At 43.4% G+C, this 18,488-nt stretch overlaps 1 protein-coding gene across 2 annotated transcripts in view; it reads right to left on the bottom strand.

The window, feature by feature from the left end:
- The window catches only part of RPA1 (replication protein A1), a 150,899-nt gene that overhangs the window by 69,237 nt on the left and 63,174 nt on the right, over positions 1 to 18,488 (bottom strand). For both annotated transcript variants that reach the window (XM_073616621.1, XM_073616620.1), the window contains 2 exons: positions 15,401 to 15,489; positions 2,505 to 2,591 (listed from right to left, as the gene is read on the bottom strand). In XM_073616621.1, coding sequence (XP_073472722.1) covers positions 2,505 to 2,591; positions 15,401 to 15,489 — 176 coding nt within the window. The remainder of the gene's footprint in view (positions 1 to 2,504; positions 2,592 to 15,400; positions 15,490 to 18,488) is intronic.

Genomic DNA, 18,488 nt, shown 5'->3' on the forward strand with positions numbered 1-18,488 from the left:
AATGGGGAGGCCATTTTTTGCAATACGGCACTGCATCGCCTTAACCAATTACACGGTCTTGCAACATTGTACAAAAACTAAATTGATGCCCTTTTTGCCTCACAATTAAAAGTTTTCTTTTGGTGGTATTTTATTATCTCTGCGGTTTTTATATTTTGTGCTATAAAAAAAAAAAAAAAAAAACTAACTTTTTTACTTTCTGCTATAATACATATCCAAAATTTATACATAATATTTTAATTATTTTATTCATCAGTTTAGGCCCATATTTATTCTGCTACATATTTTTGGTAAAAAAAAAACAAAACAAAAAAAACACAATAAGCATATATTAATTGGTTTGTGCTAAAAAGTTAGTGTCTAGAAAATAGGGGATAGATTTATGGACTTTTTTTATATCTTTACTGGTAATGGCGTTGATCTGCGATTTTTAGAGGGACTGCGACACTTCGGTGGACAAATCTGGCCCCAAGTGACACTTTTTAGGGACCAGTGACATTACAGTGATCAGTGCTAAAAAAAAAAAAAAAAAAAAATATGCAAAAATGCACTGATCAATGTATAAATGACAGTAGCAGGGAAGGGGTTAACACTAGGAGGCGATCAAGGGGTTAACGGTGTTCCCTGGGTGTGTTCTGTGTGGGGGCAGGGCTCACTGGGACAACACAGAGATCGCTGTTCCTGATCACCAGGAAAAGCAGATCTCAAGATTCTCCCGTCAGAACGGGGATCCGTCTTGTTTACATCCCTGCAGATCCCTGTTTTGCCCCTCTGTACCACAAACGCGGGTGGCTGGTGGACATGGAGTCTGCCGGCCCTGCATGGGGCGGCTCGTGCACGCCCACAGTATCTACACAGGTACGTCGTTTCGCGCAATAGAGCTGCCTTGCCACTGTATATGTATGGTGGGAGGTTCTAAAGTGGCTAAGATCATGTTTTTGTTGCAGCAAAATGGATTAGCTGACTGTTTACACAGGAGCCAACTTTCGCAGAGTGTATAAAGATGACTTGAGTAAATACTACACTTGCATATGTTTATAAATAGCTATAAATTCCTTTCCAACAAGTGCATTTGTTTGCCATTTGAATTCTATGGGCCTCAAAATTTATTAAGCAAAAAGACTGTGGCCTTTATCCATAAAGCAAAAATCAAAGTAAAGTAATTGTTAGCAAGCATCACAAGTGTAATTAAAGTGGTACTGAACTCCTTTCAGCAGTGAGCCGATACCACTAACGGCACATCCATCTTTGCTCGATCTTCAGTCCAGGTTCACGCTCTGCAGCTGCTTGAATGCCCAGGCCATTCCTGCACATACACCATGGCACACAACAGGTTCTGTAAATGGGGTCTGAGCTGTGCATTTGCGGCTCAGATTACACTACCACTGACAGGCCAGGAGAAAAGACCACTAGAACCTCTTCCATTATAAAAAAAATTAAATAAAATCTTGTCAGTTTTTTTTTTTTAATTTGAGAGTTTAATACTGCTGTAACCACTTCCGGACCGTCCGTATAATGCGGCAGGGTGGCCTGGCTGTGCGAACCAACGTACCTGTACAGTAGGGCGCGTGCTTGCTGCGCACCATGGGTCCGGCAGACTCTGTTCGCCAGCCACCCGCAATCGGGGTAAAGAGAGGCAGAACAGGGACCTGCCTATGTAAACAAGGCGGATCCCCATAGACTCTGATCCTAGCAATCAGGAACAGCGATCTCTCTACTCCCAGCCTGTCCCTTTGACAGTTAGAAAGCACCTCCCTAGGGAACAATTAACCCTTTGATCACCCCTAGTGTTAACCCCTTCCCTGCCAGTGCCATTTATACAATGATTAGTGCATTTTTATAGCACTGATCACTGTATTGGTGTCACTGGTCACCAAAAAGTGTCACTTCGAATCAGATCTGCCACAATATCGCAGTTCCGCTAAAAATTGCTGATCCCCACCATTACTAGTAAAAACAATTAAAAAAATAAAAAAAAATAATAATTATATAAGAAGTCCCTAAATCTTTCCTCTATTTTGTAGACGCAATAACTTTTGTGCAAACCAATCAATATACACTTATTGCAATTTTTTTACCAAAAATATGTAGCAAAATACGTATTGGCCTAAACTGATGAATAAATGTATTTATATATTTTTTTGGATATGTATAGCAAAGTAAAAAAAAAAAAAATGTTTTTCTTCAAAATTGTCAGTCTTGTTTACAGCGCACGACTGCGCAATCGTCAGTTAAACCGACGCAGTGCTGTATGGCAAAATATGGCCTGGTCATTAAGGGGGTAAATCGTTTTGGGGCAGAAGTGGTCAACTTAACTCCAATATGATGAAATGTGTCAGTTTGCAATAGGTTACTACCCCTCATTGTCCTTGTCTTGTGTTCTAAAAGAAGGCCAATGTGTATCCTTATACTTATCACCATTCAAAAAAAATCAATGAATAAAATGAAACACACACATGTTATTTAACAATACACATGTAGCTATAGTACTAAATGCCACTTACCCGAGTTCTGAACTGGTTTACTCTGTACAGGTACAGGAGCTGGAGCTGCTGGAGCTGTTGGAGCTGCTGGAGCTGTTGCTGTCTGACCTGGAAAACAGGGTGCATATTAGAGCTGCACGATTCTGGATAAAATGAGAATCACAATTTTTTTGCTTAGAATAAAGATCATAATTTTCTCACGATTCTGAAAAACTGTTTTTATTTTAACCACTTCCGGACTGGCTCACGCCGATATATGTCAGCACTTTGAAGAGGGATATCGTTGTTATGGCAGCAGCTAGGTGCCATAATCCCAGTATCCTCTTCTTCAGTGAGTGGTCCGATTTCCAATACAAGTGGTCTCTGTGGCGGATTTGCTGCAAGATCACTTATCGGCGGCAGGAGAGGCCCCCCCAGCTCTCCGGTGCCCTCCACCGCTTACCGAAGCCGTCGGTAGCGGTGGAGGCAATCGGGTCTGCTCCCTGGCTGGGTATAGAGACGCGCGAGGGGAAGATGCCCCCCCCATCCGTCTCCATACCGTTGCAGGGCGGAAGCGACATCGTCACTTCCAACCATAGCCCTTAAAAAGGGACTTTTTTTAAAATTACATTTTTTTTTTTTAATTGCATTTTAGTGTAAATATGAGATCTGAGGTATTTTGACCCCAATCTCTTATTTAAGAGGCCCTGTCATGCTTTTTTTCTATTACAAGGGATGTTTACATTCATTGTAATATGAATAAAAAAGTGACAATTTATTATTTTTTCTAAAAAAGAACAGTGTAAAAATAAAAAAGGTAAAAAAAAAATAAAAAAAATTTAAAAACGCGCCCCGTCATGCCGATCTTGTGTGCAGAAGGGAACGCATACGTGAGTAGCACCGGCATATGAAAACAGTGTTCAAACCACACGTAAGGTATCGCCGTGATCGGAAGAAAGAGCAATAGTTATAACCCTAGACCTCCTCTAACTCAAAATATGCAACCTGTAGAATTTTTTTAAACCTCGCCTATGGAGATTTTTAAGGGTAAATGTTTGTCGCCATTCCACGAGCGGGCGCAATTTTGAAGCGTGACATGTTGGGTATCAATTTACTCGGGTAATATTATCTTTCACAATATAAAAAAAAAAATTGGGCTAACTTTACTGTTGTCTTATTTTTTAAATCAAAAAAGTGCATTTTTCCAAAAAAAAAAAAGTGCGCTTATAAGACCGCTGCGCAAATACGGTGTGACAGCAAGTATTGCAACGACCGCCATTTTATTCTCTAGGGTGTTAGAAAAAAAAAATTATGTTTGGGGGTTCTAAGTAATTTTCTAGCAAAAAAAAAAAAAAACGTTTAACGTGTAAACACCAAATCTCAGAAAGAGGCTCGGTCCTTAAGTGGTTAAAGACTTACAGCCCCTGAACATTAGGTTCTCAAACAAGATAGCAATAAAATAAGACATTATACTCTTTGCTTCAATCAAATTTAAAGAAATGTAATTAAAAATAATGTAATGTGTAAAGAAATAAAAAAAATACCATTAAGTTATATTAGGATCTTTTTTTATTGGTACTTGCCGATACCAATTAGGCTGGGTTCACACTATATGCGGTGCGGGGCACAGCAGTGGGTCCTGTACGTCTCCTTTCACCATTTCATGTCCAAATTTTTGGGCAGAATTCAGACCTGAAACAGACCAGAAGAGGCACAGGACTCTTATGCTGTGCGCTCCGTGGCCACTCCAGAGATGTGTGAACTGGCTCCATTGAGAGCGGGTCACAATCTCCTGTCATGCAAACTGAACATAAGGAAACCCACAACCAATTCGCAATAGTGTGAACCCAGCCTTACCGATACCTACCACAACTTTTTTGTTTCCACTTCAGCTGTCAGCAATGGTAAAAAGCATTGAAAAGTTATTTTACAAATTAAATAAATGTATTTTTTTTTTAATTTGGCAATTATCAAATGTGAAAATGTAAATATATGTTAAAGGTGTAAAAATATTAATGAACAAAGCAAACAAAAAGTTAATAGTTTATAAAATAGAATAAGAAAAAAAAATCAGTATGAAAATTAAATGGAGAACATGGAGTTAATAAGGCTGATTAGAGTAAATTAAGAGTTAGGCCCCTTTCACACTGGGGCGGTGGGGGCGTCGGCGGTACAACAGCGCTATTTTTAGCGCTGCTGTACCGTCGTTCTTGCAGCGGTATTCGGCCGCTAGCGGTGCGGTTTTAACCCCCACTGGCGGCCGAAAAAAGGGTTAAAATCCCTCGTACAGCGCGGCTATAGCCGCGGTATTGCCGCGCTGTCCAATTGATTTAAATGGGCAGGAGCGGTGAATACACCGCTCCAAAAAAAGCGGTTTGCAGGACTTTTTTCACCGTCCTGCCTGCGCACTGCTTCAGTGTGAAAGCCCTCGGGCTTTCACACTGAACAAACAGCGGAGGCTGTTTAGGGGCGGTTTGCAGGCGGTATTTTTAGCGCAATACCGCCTGCAAACCGCCCCAGTGTGAAAGGGGTCTTAATAAGGGGTTAAAACAGAGAAACAATAAAAAAAATAAATAAAACTGACAATGTTGCTTTAAACCGACTTCAATTACAGACCAAATTTCAACACTTTGATCTGTAAATGAATAGAAAGATACAATGTTTGTTTTTAGCATTCTTTATGCAGCTGAGCAATGTTGTTGATAAAGCAGGAGTTTACATGAATCGCCGAAATGCTGGATTAATATCGTGGGGGGGATTGAATCGAGATCACGATCTTTTAACAATTAATAATGCAGTTCTAGTGTATATAAAACGCAATTTTTTTTTTTTATGTGCATATAGCGATCAAACGTTAGCATCCCTGTCAGGTTTTTTTTTATGGTCTTAGGTGTCCCTGCTGGGGTAATGCACTCTCTCAATTTCTTTTGGTGGCCAATGTCAAAAGCACTGAAAGGGAAGAAAATTCCAAAATTCTGAGTTGTCACCAGAACAGGAATAAAGAGGAAGTCTTCCAAGTGGGGTTCTTTTTGTGGTAACAAACAGGATTTTGCCCAAACGAGGAAGTAAACCCTCTAGCTCATTATGTGCCACTTACCTGCAATCAAAGCCTGCGCTGTCCCCGCTGATGGCCGCATCCATCTTCGCTCCTCTTCCTTCCGGGGCCACGGACTCCAGGTCTGTGACTGCCCAGAGTCGCATGATGTCACTATGCACGCGGGAGGTGTCGGTCACCTCACTTGCTAGTGAGGAAACGGCACGGAGGGACATTTCTTCACAGCGCATGCACCGATGAAATCGGCGCACTACAAGGTAAATATCTCCTAAACGGCACACGTTTAGGAGATATTTACAGTACCTACAAGGTAAGCCTTATTATAGGCTTACCTATAGGTACAACTTGCGCATTGGGGGTATACAACCACTTTAGGAGCTGCTCTGTTCTTATGGTTCCGAGTCTTTAGTCAAAGCCATGATTAATCCCTACTCCAAAGCCCATCATTTAAAAACATCAAAAGCCAAAGTCTCAATTGTCCCCGAATGTCAGACACTTGAAAGTTAAATATTAAAAAAACAAAAAAAAAACAAAAAAAACAAAAAACAAAAAACACAACACCACCACACACACACACTTTATACATACCCCTTCTGTGCAGCAGTTTTGCACAAAGCAGTTCTGATCCTCATCTTTTAGGTCCATTTGGTGCCGGAAACATCACTGATGCGCTGACATCGCTGCATTCCAGACAGATAAGTGTCCTAATATTAAAAGTCAGCAGCAACAGCAGGTGTAGCTTCTGACTTAAAAGGGGTTGTAAACCCTCAAGGTTTTTCTCCTTAATGCATTCGATGCATTAAGGTGAAAAACATTCTGTAGTGCAGCAGCCCCCCGGAGCCCCCCTTATACTTACCTGAACCCGATCTTTCCAGCGATGAGAACGAGCACAGCAGCTCCAGCCGCTGTCTCGGGTCCTCATTGGATAGATTGATAGCAACGGGAAACACTGGCTCCTGCTGCTGTCAATCAAATTCAGTGACACGGGAGCCGGGGGGCGGGGCCGAGTCCCGCTGTCTGCGTCAATGGATGCAGCAGGACTGGGAAGTGCACCCATATGAGTGCCCCCATAGAATGCGGCTCTCCATGGGAGCACTCGAGAAAAGCAGGAGCGCTGCCCCAGAAGAGGAGGATCGGGGCCACTCTGTGCAAAACCCTTACACAAGTATAATTTTTTTTTTTTTGTGTTATAACACACACACACACACACACCTTTACAACCCCTTTAAAGTGATTGTAAAGCCTCTTTTTTTAAACAAGCATGGTATACTTGCTCTATTGTGGTGGATATGCACAGATCAGCCTGGATCCTCCTCGTCAGGTCCATCTTCGGTGCTCCTGGCCCCACCCCTCCTGTCGAGTAGACCCATAGTAAGCAGCTTGCTATGGGGGCCCCTGAGCCGAGGTGCAGCTCCGTGTGTCCATTCAGACACAGAGCTGCCGTTCAGCCCCGACCCCTCTCTCTCCAGATTGACCGTCTTTGATTGACAGCCATGGGAGCCAATGGCACCGCTGCTGTGTCTCAACCAATCAGGAGCGACAGTCTTGGACGGCCAAGGGACTCAGACAATGCTGGACAGAGATGGGGCTCAGGTAAGTATTAGGGGATGCTGCTACACAAGTTTTTTTTATCTTAATGCATAGAATGCATTAAGATAAAAAACCTTCTGCCTTTAAACCTACTTTAATTTTTTGCTGATGGGGGGAGAATAGGACGACAACAGTGATGCTACCTTTGAAATATTTAAGCTGGGTCAATTACACAGCTAATCTCTACCTGGGTTAAGATCCGAGAGAGCCATAATTGTTTACAGTCTCATTCCCACAAACAATTTACCAAAGCCAACATGCGAATTGCAAAATAAAAAATCCTATTGGCTTAATAACCATGATGTGAAAATGTTACTGCCGTGCGGGGGTGGGGGTTAGTATAACAGAAGTTTCAAAAGGATTACAAGTGATATACATACCCATTATAGAATATACAAAGAATACTTAACTGGTGTTCTCCAACTTTACCCACGTGTGGATAGAGTTTAACTACAGCTTGTTGAATATACGGTTTTGCTATAAATGTTTGCCTCTTAAACTATTGATATCATAGGGTGCTATTAATGCTGAAAGTGAAGACGACTAACATTCAGAATTGATTGTATAAACAATACGTCAGCGAGCAACGTCATGCTCCATTTCAGAAAGCAGATACATGAAATGATACATTCCTCTAACATGTCTCATGCTAACAGATGGCTGAGAACAACAGATGCAATAATACGCACACAAGCACAATCACAGATGAGTTATTGTGGGGTTTATAATCAATACATAACATCCGGTAAACTGCCAGAAAAAGAGTAGCAGGACTACTACTGGAAAACAAAACTCCCAGCATATAGCTAGCTTTTCTAACATGTAAAATGAGTTGTAAAAAAAATAAAATTCATTTTCTGAACAGGTGGCAAATATCTTGAGTCATTACAAGTTTGTAAGTCGTTTGTAAGTGGGTAGTTCTATGTATGGAAAAAGCAGATGGAAGACAAAAGCCATTGTATGGCTCCTTCATGGATCTATATATTTAAATAATATGAAAAGGTTAGGTGAAGGGGGAATCCACTTCTAGCACTATTCATGAAGATAAGGCAGAGGCAACGAAGGGGAAGCATGTGCACCACTTTCTGGCAAGGTGGCCCTTAAAAAAAAAATCCTGGGAAAGATTCAAAAAGCCATGCCGCCACTTTTGGTAGATTTACCAAAATGTGTGGCAGATTGAGGTAGTTCTTAATAGCACCACTTTTACAAAGTGGCACTATGGTTACACCAAATGGAAAAAGAGAACTACCTCCAGTTGGTAGACATTGAGAGTGGAGGTAAAGATGATGTATGGGCTATAAAAAAAAAAAAAAAAAAAAAAAAAAAAAAAAAAAAAAAAAACACAAAATAAAAACACACTTACCTCCATGCTACAGCATCAGTCTAATGCTGCATCTGTCCCACGCCAGCTCTAAGTCTGAGAATTGAAAGATCACATGGCCGATTGCTTAGTTCTTGGCCAGTCACTGCTCTCCACTCTGCCCCTCCAGCACTCACAGGAGTGTCGGGCTGCAGAGGGGGTGGGAGCACCTGGCTTTGGCTCTCAGCTGCGCACTGACAGCCAGAGCCAGCTGTCAATCAGGCAGCTGGATGGATCCTGACAATATGGTCAGGATCCTTCCAGAGCCTGGAGCAGCTCTGTGACATCAGCTTTAGTCCAGTGTCTGCTGATTCTGGGACAGAGGAGAGCAAAATAAGGTGCATTCGTGTGACCCAGAAGAAAATTGTAGAAAAGAAAAAAAAAAAAAAAAAAAAAAAAAAAGAAGGTTTGCCTTATTTCTCTATTAAAGCCAACTCTAAGTTGGCGCACAGAGACAGGCAGGGTGCCTGTCTCTGCAAGCTGTCAAACTGGGGCATGTTTGCCACTACTCCCACTCCACCTGTCATTGGTTGTGAAGAATGCTGTTCTTCACAACCAGTAACGGTTTTAAAGTGGTAATAAAACCTTACAACCCACTTTTTGCTACAGGTAAGCCTATAATAAGGCTTACCTGTAGCTACCCCGGATATCTTCTAAACCAGCATGGTCTGATGTCATCGGCACATGCGCACTGAAGCAATGGCATGTACGTACCGTTTGCTTCAGTGAGTGTGCCGAAGCTGTTACCGGTGGCTCCGGCGCACATGCATGGGAGTGACATAATTGTGGCTCCGACCAATCACAGCGCAGGAGCCGCGATACCCGGAAGTAACTCCGGGGGAAAAATGTTGCCGGCCGGTGCCGTGTACTGGCACCGCAGCGGGGGCTTTGAGCTCAGGTGAGTATTACATAATGAGCTAGTATGCTATGCATACTAGCTCATTATGCCTTTGTCTTGCAGGTCTTTTTTTCCCCATGTGGGATTCACAACCACTTTAAGACTGAAAGCAGGCAGAGGATGGAATCTTTAGCCACTAGCAGCATGTCATGTCTATGGATACACCCACTGCCTGTTGTCAACATCGAGAGGGGGGGGGGCACACTCAGAACAAAACTCCTTTGGTGGCTGTGGGGAGAGAGCCAAGCTGCACTGAGTATGGAGTGTCCATATTGTCCATCATTTCACCTCCGCATGGCAAACGTCTATGCCTTCCTCAAATTAATTTACCTGGCTCCAAAAAAAGGTACATAAATTCAGGCCAAGCACCAATATTTGTTGTGTGGAGGCATGATAGAAAGTAATCGGCAGGCAGTAGTAGACACCCTTTATGGATTCCCCTGAATAAAGTATGGTTTGTTTCATGTGTCACCCAAAAATATATTTGTTCAATTTTGTTCAACAGAAACTGCAGCACCCCACTCACAATCTGGGTATCAGATGTTAAATACCGTATTTTCCGTACCATAAGATGCACTTTTCCCCCCCAGAAATAGGGGGGAAAATGCCTCTGCGTCTTATGGTGCGAATATATGACAGGCACCGCCCCCTCCCACCGCCAACGTTCCCTGCCGTCACCGCCGGAAGAGAGACAGGAGAGAGGGGGACAGACATCCATACCCCCCCGTGGGCGCTAGGCGAACTCCCGGCTGGGCCTGACACTGTTCCTGAGACAGATGACAGAGCATTCGGCCACTCGGGTCAGTCTGCGTTTATGGCAACGGTCAGTCTGCGTTTATGGCAACGGTCAGTCTGCGTTTATGGCAACGGTCAGTCTGCGTTTATGGCAACGGTCAGTCTGCGTTTATGGCAACGGTCAGTCTGCGTTTATGGCAACGGTCAGTCTGCCTTTCATGGGCACTGGAAAATATTTTAGTACACCATTTGGTTCAGAATATTTTTTTTTCTTGTTTTCCTCCTCTAAAACCTAGGTGCGTCTTATGGTCAGGTGCATCTTATGGAGCGATAAAACGGTACATGCATTAGTTTTGTGCAATAGATCTCTCCCACCAAAATATGAAATCTGGGCAAAAGACAACATCAGATTAGAACTCTGAAACTGAAGGTGTGCAACTATGCAAACTATACTTAAACGGGTTGTAAAGACAGTTTTTTTTATCTTAATACATTCTATGCATTAAGATAAAAAGCCTTCTGTGTGCAGCAGCCCCCCTAATACTTACCTGAGCCCCATCTAGTTCCAGTGATGTTGCATGAGACACACGGCTTTCCTGGGGACTACCACCCTCATAGGCTGAGACAGCAGCACAGCGCCATTGGCTCCCACTGCTGTCAAAGTCAGTCAATCAGGAGAGAAAGGGGTGGGGCCGGGTCACAGCTCCATGTCTGAATGGACACAGGGAGCCATGACTCGGCTCGGGTGCCCCAATAGCAAGCTCCTTGCTGTGGGGGCACTCACCAGGAGGGAAGGGCCAGGAGAGCCGAAGAGGGACCCGAGAAGAGGAGGATCTGGGCTAATCTGTGCAAAACCAACTGCACAGAGCAGGTAAGTATAACATGTTTGTTATTTGTAAAGAAAAAGAACAAAAAAACAAGACTTTACGATCGCTTTAACCACTTACTGGGCACCACTTACTAAACCCCCCACCCGCTAAGACCAATTTTCAGCTTTCAGTGCTGACGCACTTTGAATGACAACTGCAGTCATACAACACTGTACCCAAATTAAATTATCGCTTTTTCACACAAATAGAGCTTTTGGTGGTATTGAATCACAGCTGGGGTTTATATTTTTTGCTAAACAAAAAAAAGATCGAAAATTTTGGGAAAAAAAAAAAAAAAAATAATGTTTAACCAATTCCCGACCGGCGCACGCCGATGTACGTCAGAAGAATGGCACGGCTGGGCAAATGGGCGTACAGGTAAGTCCCATTGAATTTCCCGCCGTGCCATTGCAAATGCCGGACGTGAGTCACGGAGAGGACGAACGGGGAGATGGTGATGTAAATAGCATCTCCCCGTTCTGCCTAGTGACAGTGTCACAGCTAGCCCATCCCCCCTACAGTCAGAAAACACTCCCTAGTACTGACTTAACCCCTCCCCGCCCCCTAGTGGTTAACCCCTTCACTGCCAGTGTCATTTACACAGGAATCCGTGCATTTTTATAGCACTCATTGGTCCCAAAAATGTGTAAAAAATGTCCGATGTGTCCGCCATAATGTCGCAGTCACAAAAAAAATTAAAATAAATATAATAAAAATGCCATAAAACTATCCCCTATTTTGTAAACGCTATAACTTTTGTGCAAACCAATCAATAAACCGATGCGATTTTTTTTTTTACCACAAATATGTAGAAGAATACGTATCGGCCTAAACTGAGGGAAAAAAATGTTTTTTTTAATTATTTTTTGGGGATATTTATTATAGCAAAAAGTAAAAAATAATGCATTTTTTCAAAATTGTCGCTATTTTTTTTTTTGTTTATAGCGCAAAAAATAAAAACCGCAAGGGTGATCAAATACCACCAAAAGAAAGCTCTATTTGTGGGAAAAAAAGGACGTCAATTTTGTTTGGGAGCCACGTCGCACGACCGCGCAATTGTTAAAGTGACGCAGTACCGAATTGCAAAAATAGCACTGGTCAGGAAGGGGTTAAATTCTTCTGGGGCTGAAGTGGTTAATAGTTTGTTATAAAATTTTGTAAACAGGTAATTATTCTCCTTCATTGATATGCGCTGATGAGACAGGCACTGGTGGGGACAGATAAAGCACCGCCGATGGGCAGCACTGTTGATAAGGCACCGATTGGTGACATCGATGGCACTGATGGGTGGCGCTGGTGGGCACTGGTAGGTGGCATAGGTGGGCACAGATGAGCTGGCGGCAGCTCTCCTTGATCGGGACCGATGTCCCTCTGAGAGCCGCTGGTGATCGCCTTTTTTTTTCTCCTTACGCTATCAGCGCAAGGAGAAAAAATAGCAGATTACCGGCTCTGTTTACATCACATTCAGCTGTCATTGGCTGACAGCTGATCACGTGGTAAGGGGTCGGGATCGACCCCTTACTCCGATCTGTGATCAGCCAAGTCCCAGACTCGCTGATCACAGAGCGCGCTGCCCATGCCTTGCAGGGGGCGCGCAGGCCGCTTTGGCATGGGAGGACGTCTATTGACGTACTCCCGGCAAAGTAGGTCCGCGCTGTAGCCGTCATTCGGCTATAGCGAGGATCTGAAGAAGTTAAATGTGTTTAATAAGGGTGAGACCTTTTATCAAGTAAGTTTTTGCCTCTTGTATCCCCACTAGTTAGATTCCCCCTATATCCGAAAAGGTTACTTGTGTTTTTAGAGCAATACGTGAGGAAAATTTCTCCAGTTGGGGCACTTTTTCCTATGATTGTGCTCTAGGACGGGAATTGGAGAGATTTAATTTCCTGAACCTCTAGAACAGGAAATCTCTCCAGCTGGATACAAACTGAAAAAAAAACAACCTGATAAGCGTTAAAGCCTTCTCCTATTCTGTTAAAGGAGAAGTATGGTCAAAGAGCTTATGGTCATCTTTCTCCTATGGATCACCAGAGCACACTTAGTTCTGCACTCCTGTGACCCAGATTCAGCCGACTAAAGCGCCCTGTAGGCTAATGTCAAAGCCAGTCCAGGCTCTGCAGAGACCACCGCAATGTTGGGATACGCCCAGATGCCTGACCGGCAGTTGGCTTAGGCTCTCAACATGCCAATGAGAGCCTGAGCAGGCCTCTCCCACCCCCTTCCACAGCCTGGCACTCCAGTGTAGCGTTGGAGGGGCAGAGCAGAGAGTTTGTGGTTTTTCTTTTAAAAAACAGGCATTTTCTACAGAGCAACAAATAACTGGTGTAAATAGTAAAAAAAAAAAAAAAAAAAAAAAAAAAAAAAAAAAAAACAGTAAATGGGGATAAAAGGAGGGGTAGAAAAGAAAAACCAAAAAAAAAAGCGTGTGGGAGGGACGTGGTCTGAAGGGTCGTAAACAATGCAATAGATTACATACAGTGCATCCGGAAAGTATTCACAGCACTTCACTTTTTCCACATTTTGTTCCAAAATGGATTAAATTCATTATTTTCCTCAAAATTCTACAAACAATACCCCATGACGACAACGTGAAAGAAGTTTGTTTGAAATCTTTGCAATTTTATAAAAAAAAAAAAAAAAAAAAAAAAAATATAATAAGAAAAATCACATGTACATACTGTACGTATTGACAGACTTTGCTTAATACTTTGTTGAAGCACCTTTGGCATCAATTACAGCCTCAAGTCTTTGAGTATGATGCTACAAGCTTGGCACACCTATTTTTGGGCAGTTTCTCGCATTCTTCTTTTTCTTCTTTGCAGGACCTCTCAAGCTCCATCAAGTTGGATGGGAAGCGTTGGTGCACAGCCATTTTCAGATCTCCCCAGAGATGTTCAACTGGGTTCAAGTCTGGGCTCTGGGTGGGGCACTCAGGGACATTCACAGTGTTGTCCGGTAGCCACTCCTTTGTTATCTTGGCTGTGTGCTTAGGGACTTTTTACTGTTGGAAGACGAACCTTCGCCCCAGTCTAAAGTCCAGAGCGCTCTGGAACAGGTTTTCATCAAGGATGTCCCTGCACATTGCTGCATTCATCTTTCCCTCTATCCTGACTAGTCTCCCAGTTCCTGCTGCTGAAAAAACACCCCCACAGCATGATTCTGCCATCAGCATGCTTCACTGTAGGGATGGCATTGGCCAGGTTATGAGTGGTACCTGGTTTCCTCCAGACATGACCTTTGCCATTCAGGTCAGAGTTCAATCTTTGCTTCATCAGACCAGGGAATTTTGATTCTGATGGTCTGAGTCCTTCAGGCGCCTTTTCGAAAACTGCAGGTGGGCTGTCATGTGCCTTTTACTGAGGAGTGGCTTCTGTTTGGCCACTCTACCATTCAGGCCTGATTGCTGGAGTGTTGCAGAGATGTTTGTTCTTCTGGAAGATTCTCCTCTCTCCACAGAGAATTGCTGGAGCTCTGTCAGAGTGACCATCAGGTTCTTAGTCACCTCCCTAACTAAGGCCCTTCTCCCCCGATTGCTCAGTTTGGCCGGGCAGCCAGCTCTAGGAAGAGTCCTGCTGATTCCAAACTTCTTCCATCTATGGATGGAGGCCACTGTGCTCATTGGGACCTTCAATGCTGCAAAAATGTTTCTGTACCCTTCCCCAGATCTGTGCCTCGATACAATCCTGTCTGAGGTCTACAGACAATTCCTTGGACTTCATGGCCTGGTTTTGGCTCTGACATGCACTGTTAACTGTGGGACCTTATACAGACAGGTGTGTGCCTTTCCAAATCATGTTCAACCAACTGAATTTACTACTCCAATCAAGTTGTAGAAACATCAAGGATGATCAGTGGAAACAGAATGCACCTGAACTCAATTTTGAGTGTCATGGCAAAGTCTGAATACTAATGTACATGTGATTTTTTTCATTTTTTTACTTTTAATAAATTTGCAAAGATTTCAAACTTCTTTCATGTGGTCATTATGGGGTATTGTTTGAAGAATTGAGAAAAATATAGGAATTGAATCCATTTTGGAATAAGGCTGTAACAAAAAGTGGTTAAAAGTGAAGCACTGAATACTTTCCGGATGCACTGGAGCTTAAAAGAAATCAAGAGTAATCAAATTTTTCACTGGAATCCAAATGTTTAGCCCTGTACAATAAAAAAATATAGCAACATGTTGATTGTCAGCATCACTGTAGTTGATAGGTTACCAAATACACCTTTACAATAGTATAAAGATCCTGATCTTTCTTGTGAAGATGATTAAGATTAAAAAGGCGCATCAAAGGATGAGGAAAGGATAAGGTTAGTTTTAGGATTATTAAGGTATGAATAATGTTAAAAGCCACTTGAAATAATGTGGACATACTTGAATGGACAGAGATGATTATAACTACAAATTAAAAAAAAAAAAAAGTATGTTACCATCATTGTATGGTTGCGGATTCCCAATCTTCCCATTAACCGAATCTGCTTCCTTCAGTACTTCCATCTCCATTACTATGACCACGCGTCTGAAAGCAGAGGATTAAATATCGTTTATTCAATTAAGGCATATTTATAACTGTAATCCTCAAATAATGGTCTGTAGTCCAAACTTTCTAAACAAAGGGCCAGTATACTGCCCTTCAGAATTCAGGCGGGGCCCCAAGAGCCAGATAAAGCCAAGCAAAGGGCCGCAGTTGAGTTCACTGCTCTGGACCTTCCTGACTACTACACTGCATTCTGGTAAGGACCCCCCCCCCCCCCACCCTTACCAGCCTGTGATTGGACAATGAGTAACATCCCATTCAAGAGATCCTCTATTCTCTGTAAGAACTATGAGGATTTTTAGTTTTCCTGTAAAATCCTTTTTTTGGAGTAATTCACAGTACAAAACTAAATTCATATTCATGACTACTTGGGTTATACTGCCACCTCCAGGTTAATGGAAATGGCAGGACTCCCTGCCCAGACATAGCCCCTCACAGCTCATTCTGGTCAAGAACCAGGAAAGGTTCCTTGCAGGAAAGCAAAGTCAGGTGCGAGACTGGGAAACTGGGTCGAGGTAAGGACCACCAAAAAGAAAACCTTGCGAGTAAAGTGCAACAAGGGAATGGCTTGACCCCAAGTGTAATAGAGACCAAGGAGACTTAAAGAGGAAGTAAACTTCCTCTGCTGGCATTTACTTAAAAGGTAAGCCTAAAATAAGGTTTACCTGTAGGTAATGTAAATATCTCCTCTCCTAATCGTGTACTGTTTAGGAGGTATTTACATTACATGCAGCACTGGTGCCCGCGCTCTGAAGGAACGGCTGCTCGTGCTGTTCCTTTTAAGCCCTGTGCCGTGAATGGTGGCTCCCTTGCGCATGCACGGGAGTAATGTCATTGCGGCTCCGGCCAATCACAGAGCCGGAGCCCGCAAACACGGAAGCAAGACGAGTGGAGTTGGATGCAGCTGCATCACTGATATTGCGGCGCTGGAACAGCTTTGTTTTAAGGCAAGTTTCACATAATGTGCTAGTATGCGATGCATACTAGCACATTATGACTTTACCTTGCAGAAAAAAAAACAAAACAAAACAAAAAACGTCCAGCGGTATACAACAGCTTTAATACACTTGCTTTGGAGGTGTCTGAAGTTAACCAGATTTCAGACAGAGATTAGCACTATATCTTTTTGTGATATTAATTTACCTCAAGACCCTTTAAATAGGATTTTTTCGTGATACTTACCGGTAAAATCCTTTTCTTTGAGTACATCATGGGACACAGAGTCAAGCAAAAATTTAAATCATACTGGGTTATACTTCATCTCCAGGTGAATGGACACTGGAAGACCAAAGGTCTTCAGAAAGGAAGTGATCCCCATACACTAGGGAGTACTGTCTCCGTGGAACTATCAGAGCATCTGCTCCGATTGCCAGAGGAACACTTGTTGTTCGGGACACAAATTGCTATAGCTTGTTGTTAAATCCAGATGCCAAAAGGTCGACCACTGGCCATCCCCAACGCTGGCAAATTTCCTGGAACACCCCTGGGTGTAGGGACCATTCCACCGGGTAGATCTGCTGGCGGCTGAAATAATCTGCCTTCCAGTTCTCTACTCCCGGGATATGGACTACCGATATAAAATCGGCACATGTCCCTCTGCCCAGGCTAGGAGGTGGTTCACCTCCTTCCGAGCTGAACGACTCCTGGTACCGCCTTGGTGGTTTATATAGGCCCCTGCGGTGGCATTGTCGGGCTTAACCCCAAACAGGGCAGTCCTGAAGCTCAACCGTCCAGGACCTTAGGGCCAGACGTACTGCCCGTAATTCCAGGAAGTTGATGGGCAGGATCTGTTCTGTCCCTGACCATTTCCCCTGAGCTGTGAGCCCTTCTAGGGTCACTCCCCAGCCTGAGAGACTGGCATCTGTAGTAGTCAGTACTCTCCAAGTTACGAGGGGAAAGGATTTTCCCTTTCACAGGTTCTGATCCTGCAACCACCAGTTTAGGCTTAAGCGTGCCAGAGGAGATGAGCACATTGGATAATCCAGGGCTTTTTCTTTTCTGCTCCAGGCCAACAAGATGTCTTGTTATAAAGGCCTGCAATGGAACTGGGCATAGGTCACTGCCTCGAAGGAGGATACCATCCTCCCTAGAAGACTCATACAGAGCCGAATGGAGGGTTGTCTGGTGCCTCTTATCTGATGCACTTGAACCTTCAGGGCACAGATCCTTACGGGTGGCAAGAACATTCTTGCTTGAACCATATCTAGGATCAGACCTAAATACTTTAGACTTTAAGCTGGTTTCAAGGCTGACTTTTTGGTATTTAATGATCCAGCCTAAGCTTTTCAAATACTGCACTGTGCATATTATGCTCTGTTCTAGAGCCTGTAATGAGTGATCTTCGAGTAGGAGGTCATCCAGATACCCAGGCGCCAGGATCCTTTGGGCCCTTAAAAGACCCAGAACTTGTGCTAGGACCTTTGTGAACACCCGGGGAGCTGTAGCCAGCCTGAAGGGTAGGGCCACAAACTGAAAATGACATTCCTCTACTGTTTAGGGTCCACTCCCTTGGACCTGTGCAGCACCCAGCAGGAATTGCTTAGCGATGTGGTGTCCAGGATTCCACTTCACAGGGTCCAGCGCCCGGAGGCCGCATTACAGTCAAAACCTTGCAGGATCTTGAGTTTTCTTTGCGAGGCTTGGGTACCATTTATCTAAGCATATAAAGCCTGTCTCAAATGGATCTGATTGGTCAATCCCTTGGTTCATTTAAGAACTGTTTGTGAGACTAGAGACCCAGAGCTCAGAGAGCTCAAACAAACCATGCCATCCACCTTGCAGACACTAGTAAAAAAAAAAACCGAAGTGCTTCCTGTGTGGGAGGGGTTATATAGGGAATCACTTCCTGTCTGAAGACCTTTGGTCCATTCACCTGGAGATAGAGTATAACCAGTAGGTAATGAATATTAGCCTGTCCCATGATGTATGAAAAAGAAATGTGCCCCCTTAGTGCCATAGATAGATACAGAATCTTAACAGCT

Source organism: Aquarana catesbeiana, linkage group LG02 (genome assembly GCF_042186555.1).
Source record: "Aquarana catesbeiana isolate 2022-GZ linkage group LG02, ASM4218655v1, whole genome shotgun sequence".
Taxonomy (NCBI): Eukaryota; Metazoa; Chordata; class Amphibia; order Anura; family Ranidae; genus Aquarana; species Aquarana catesbeiana.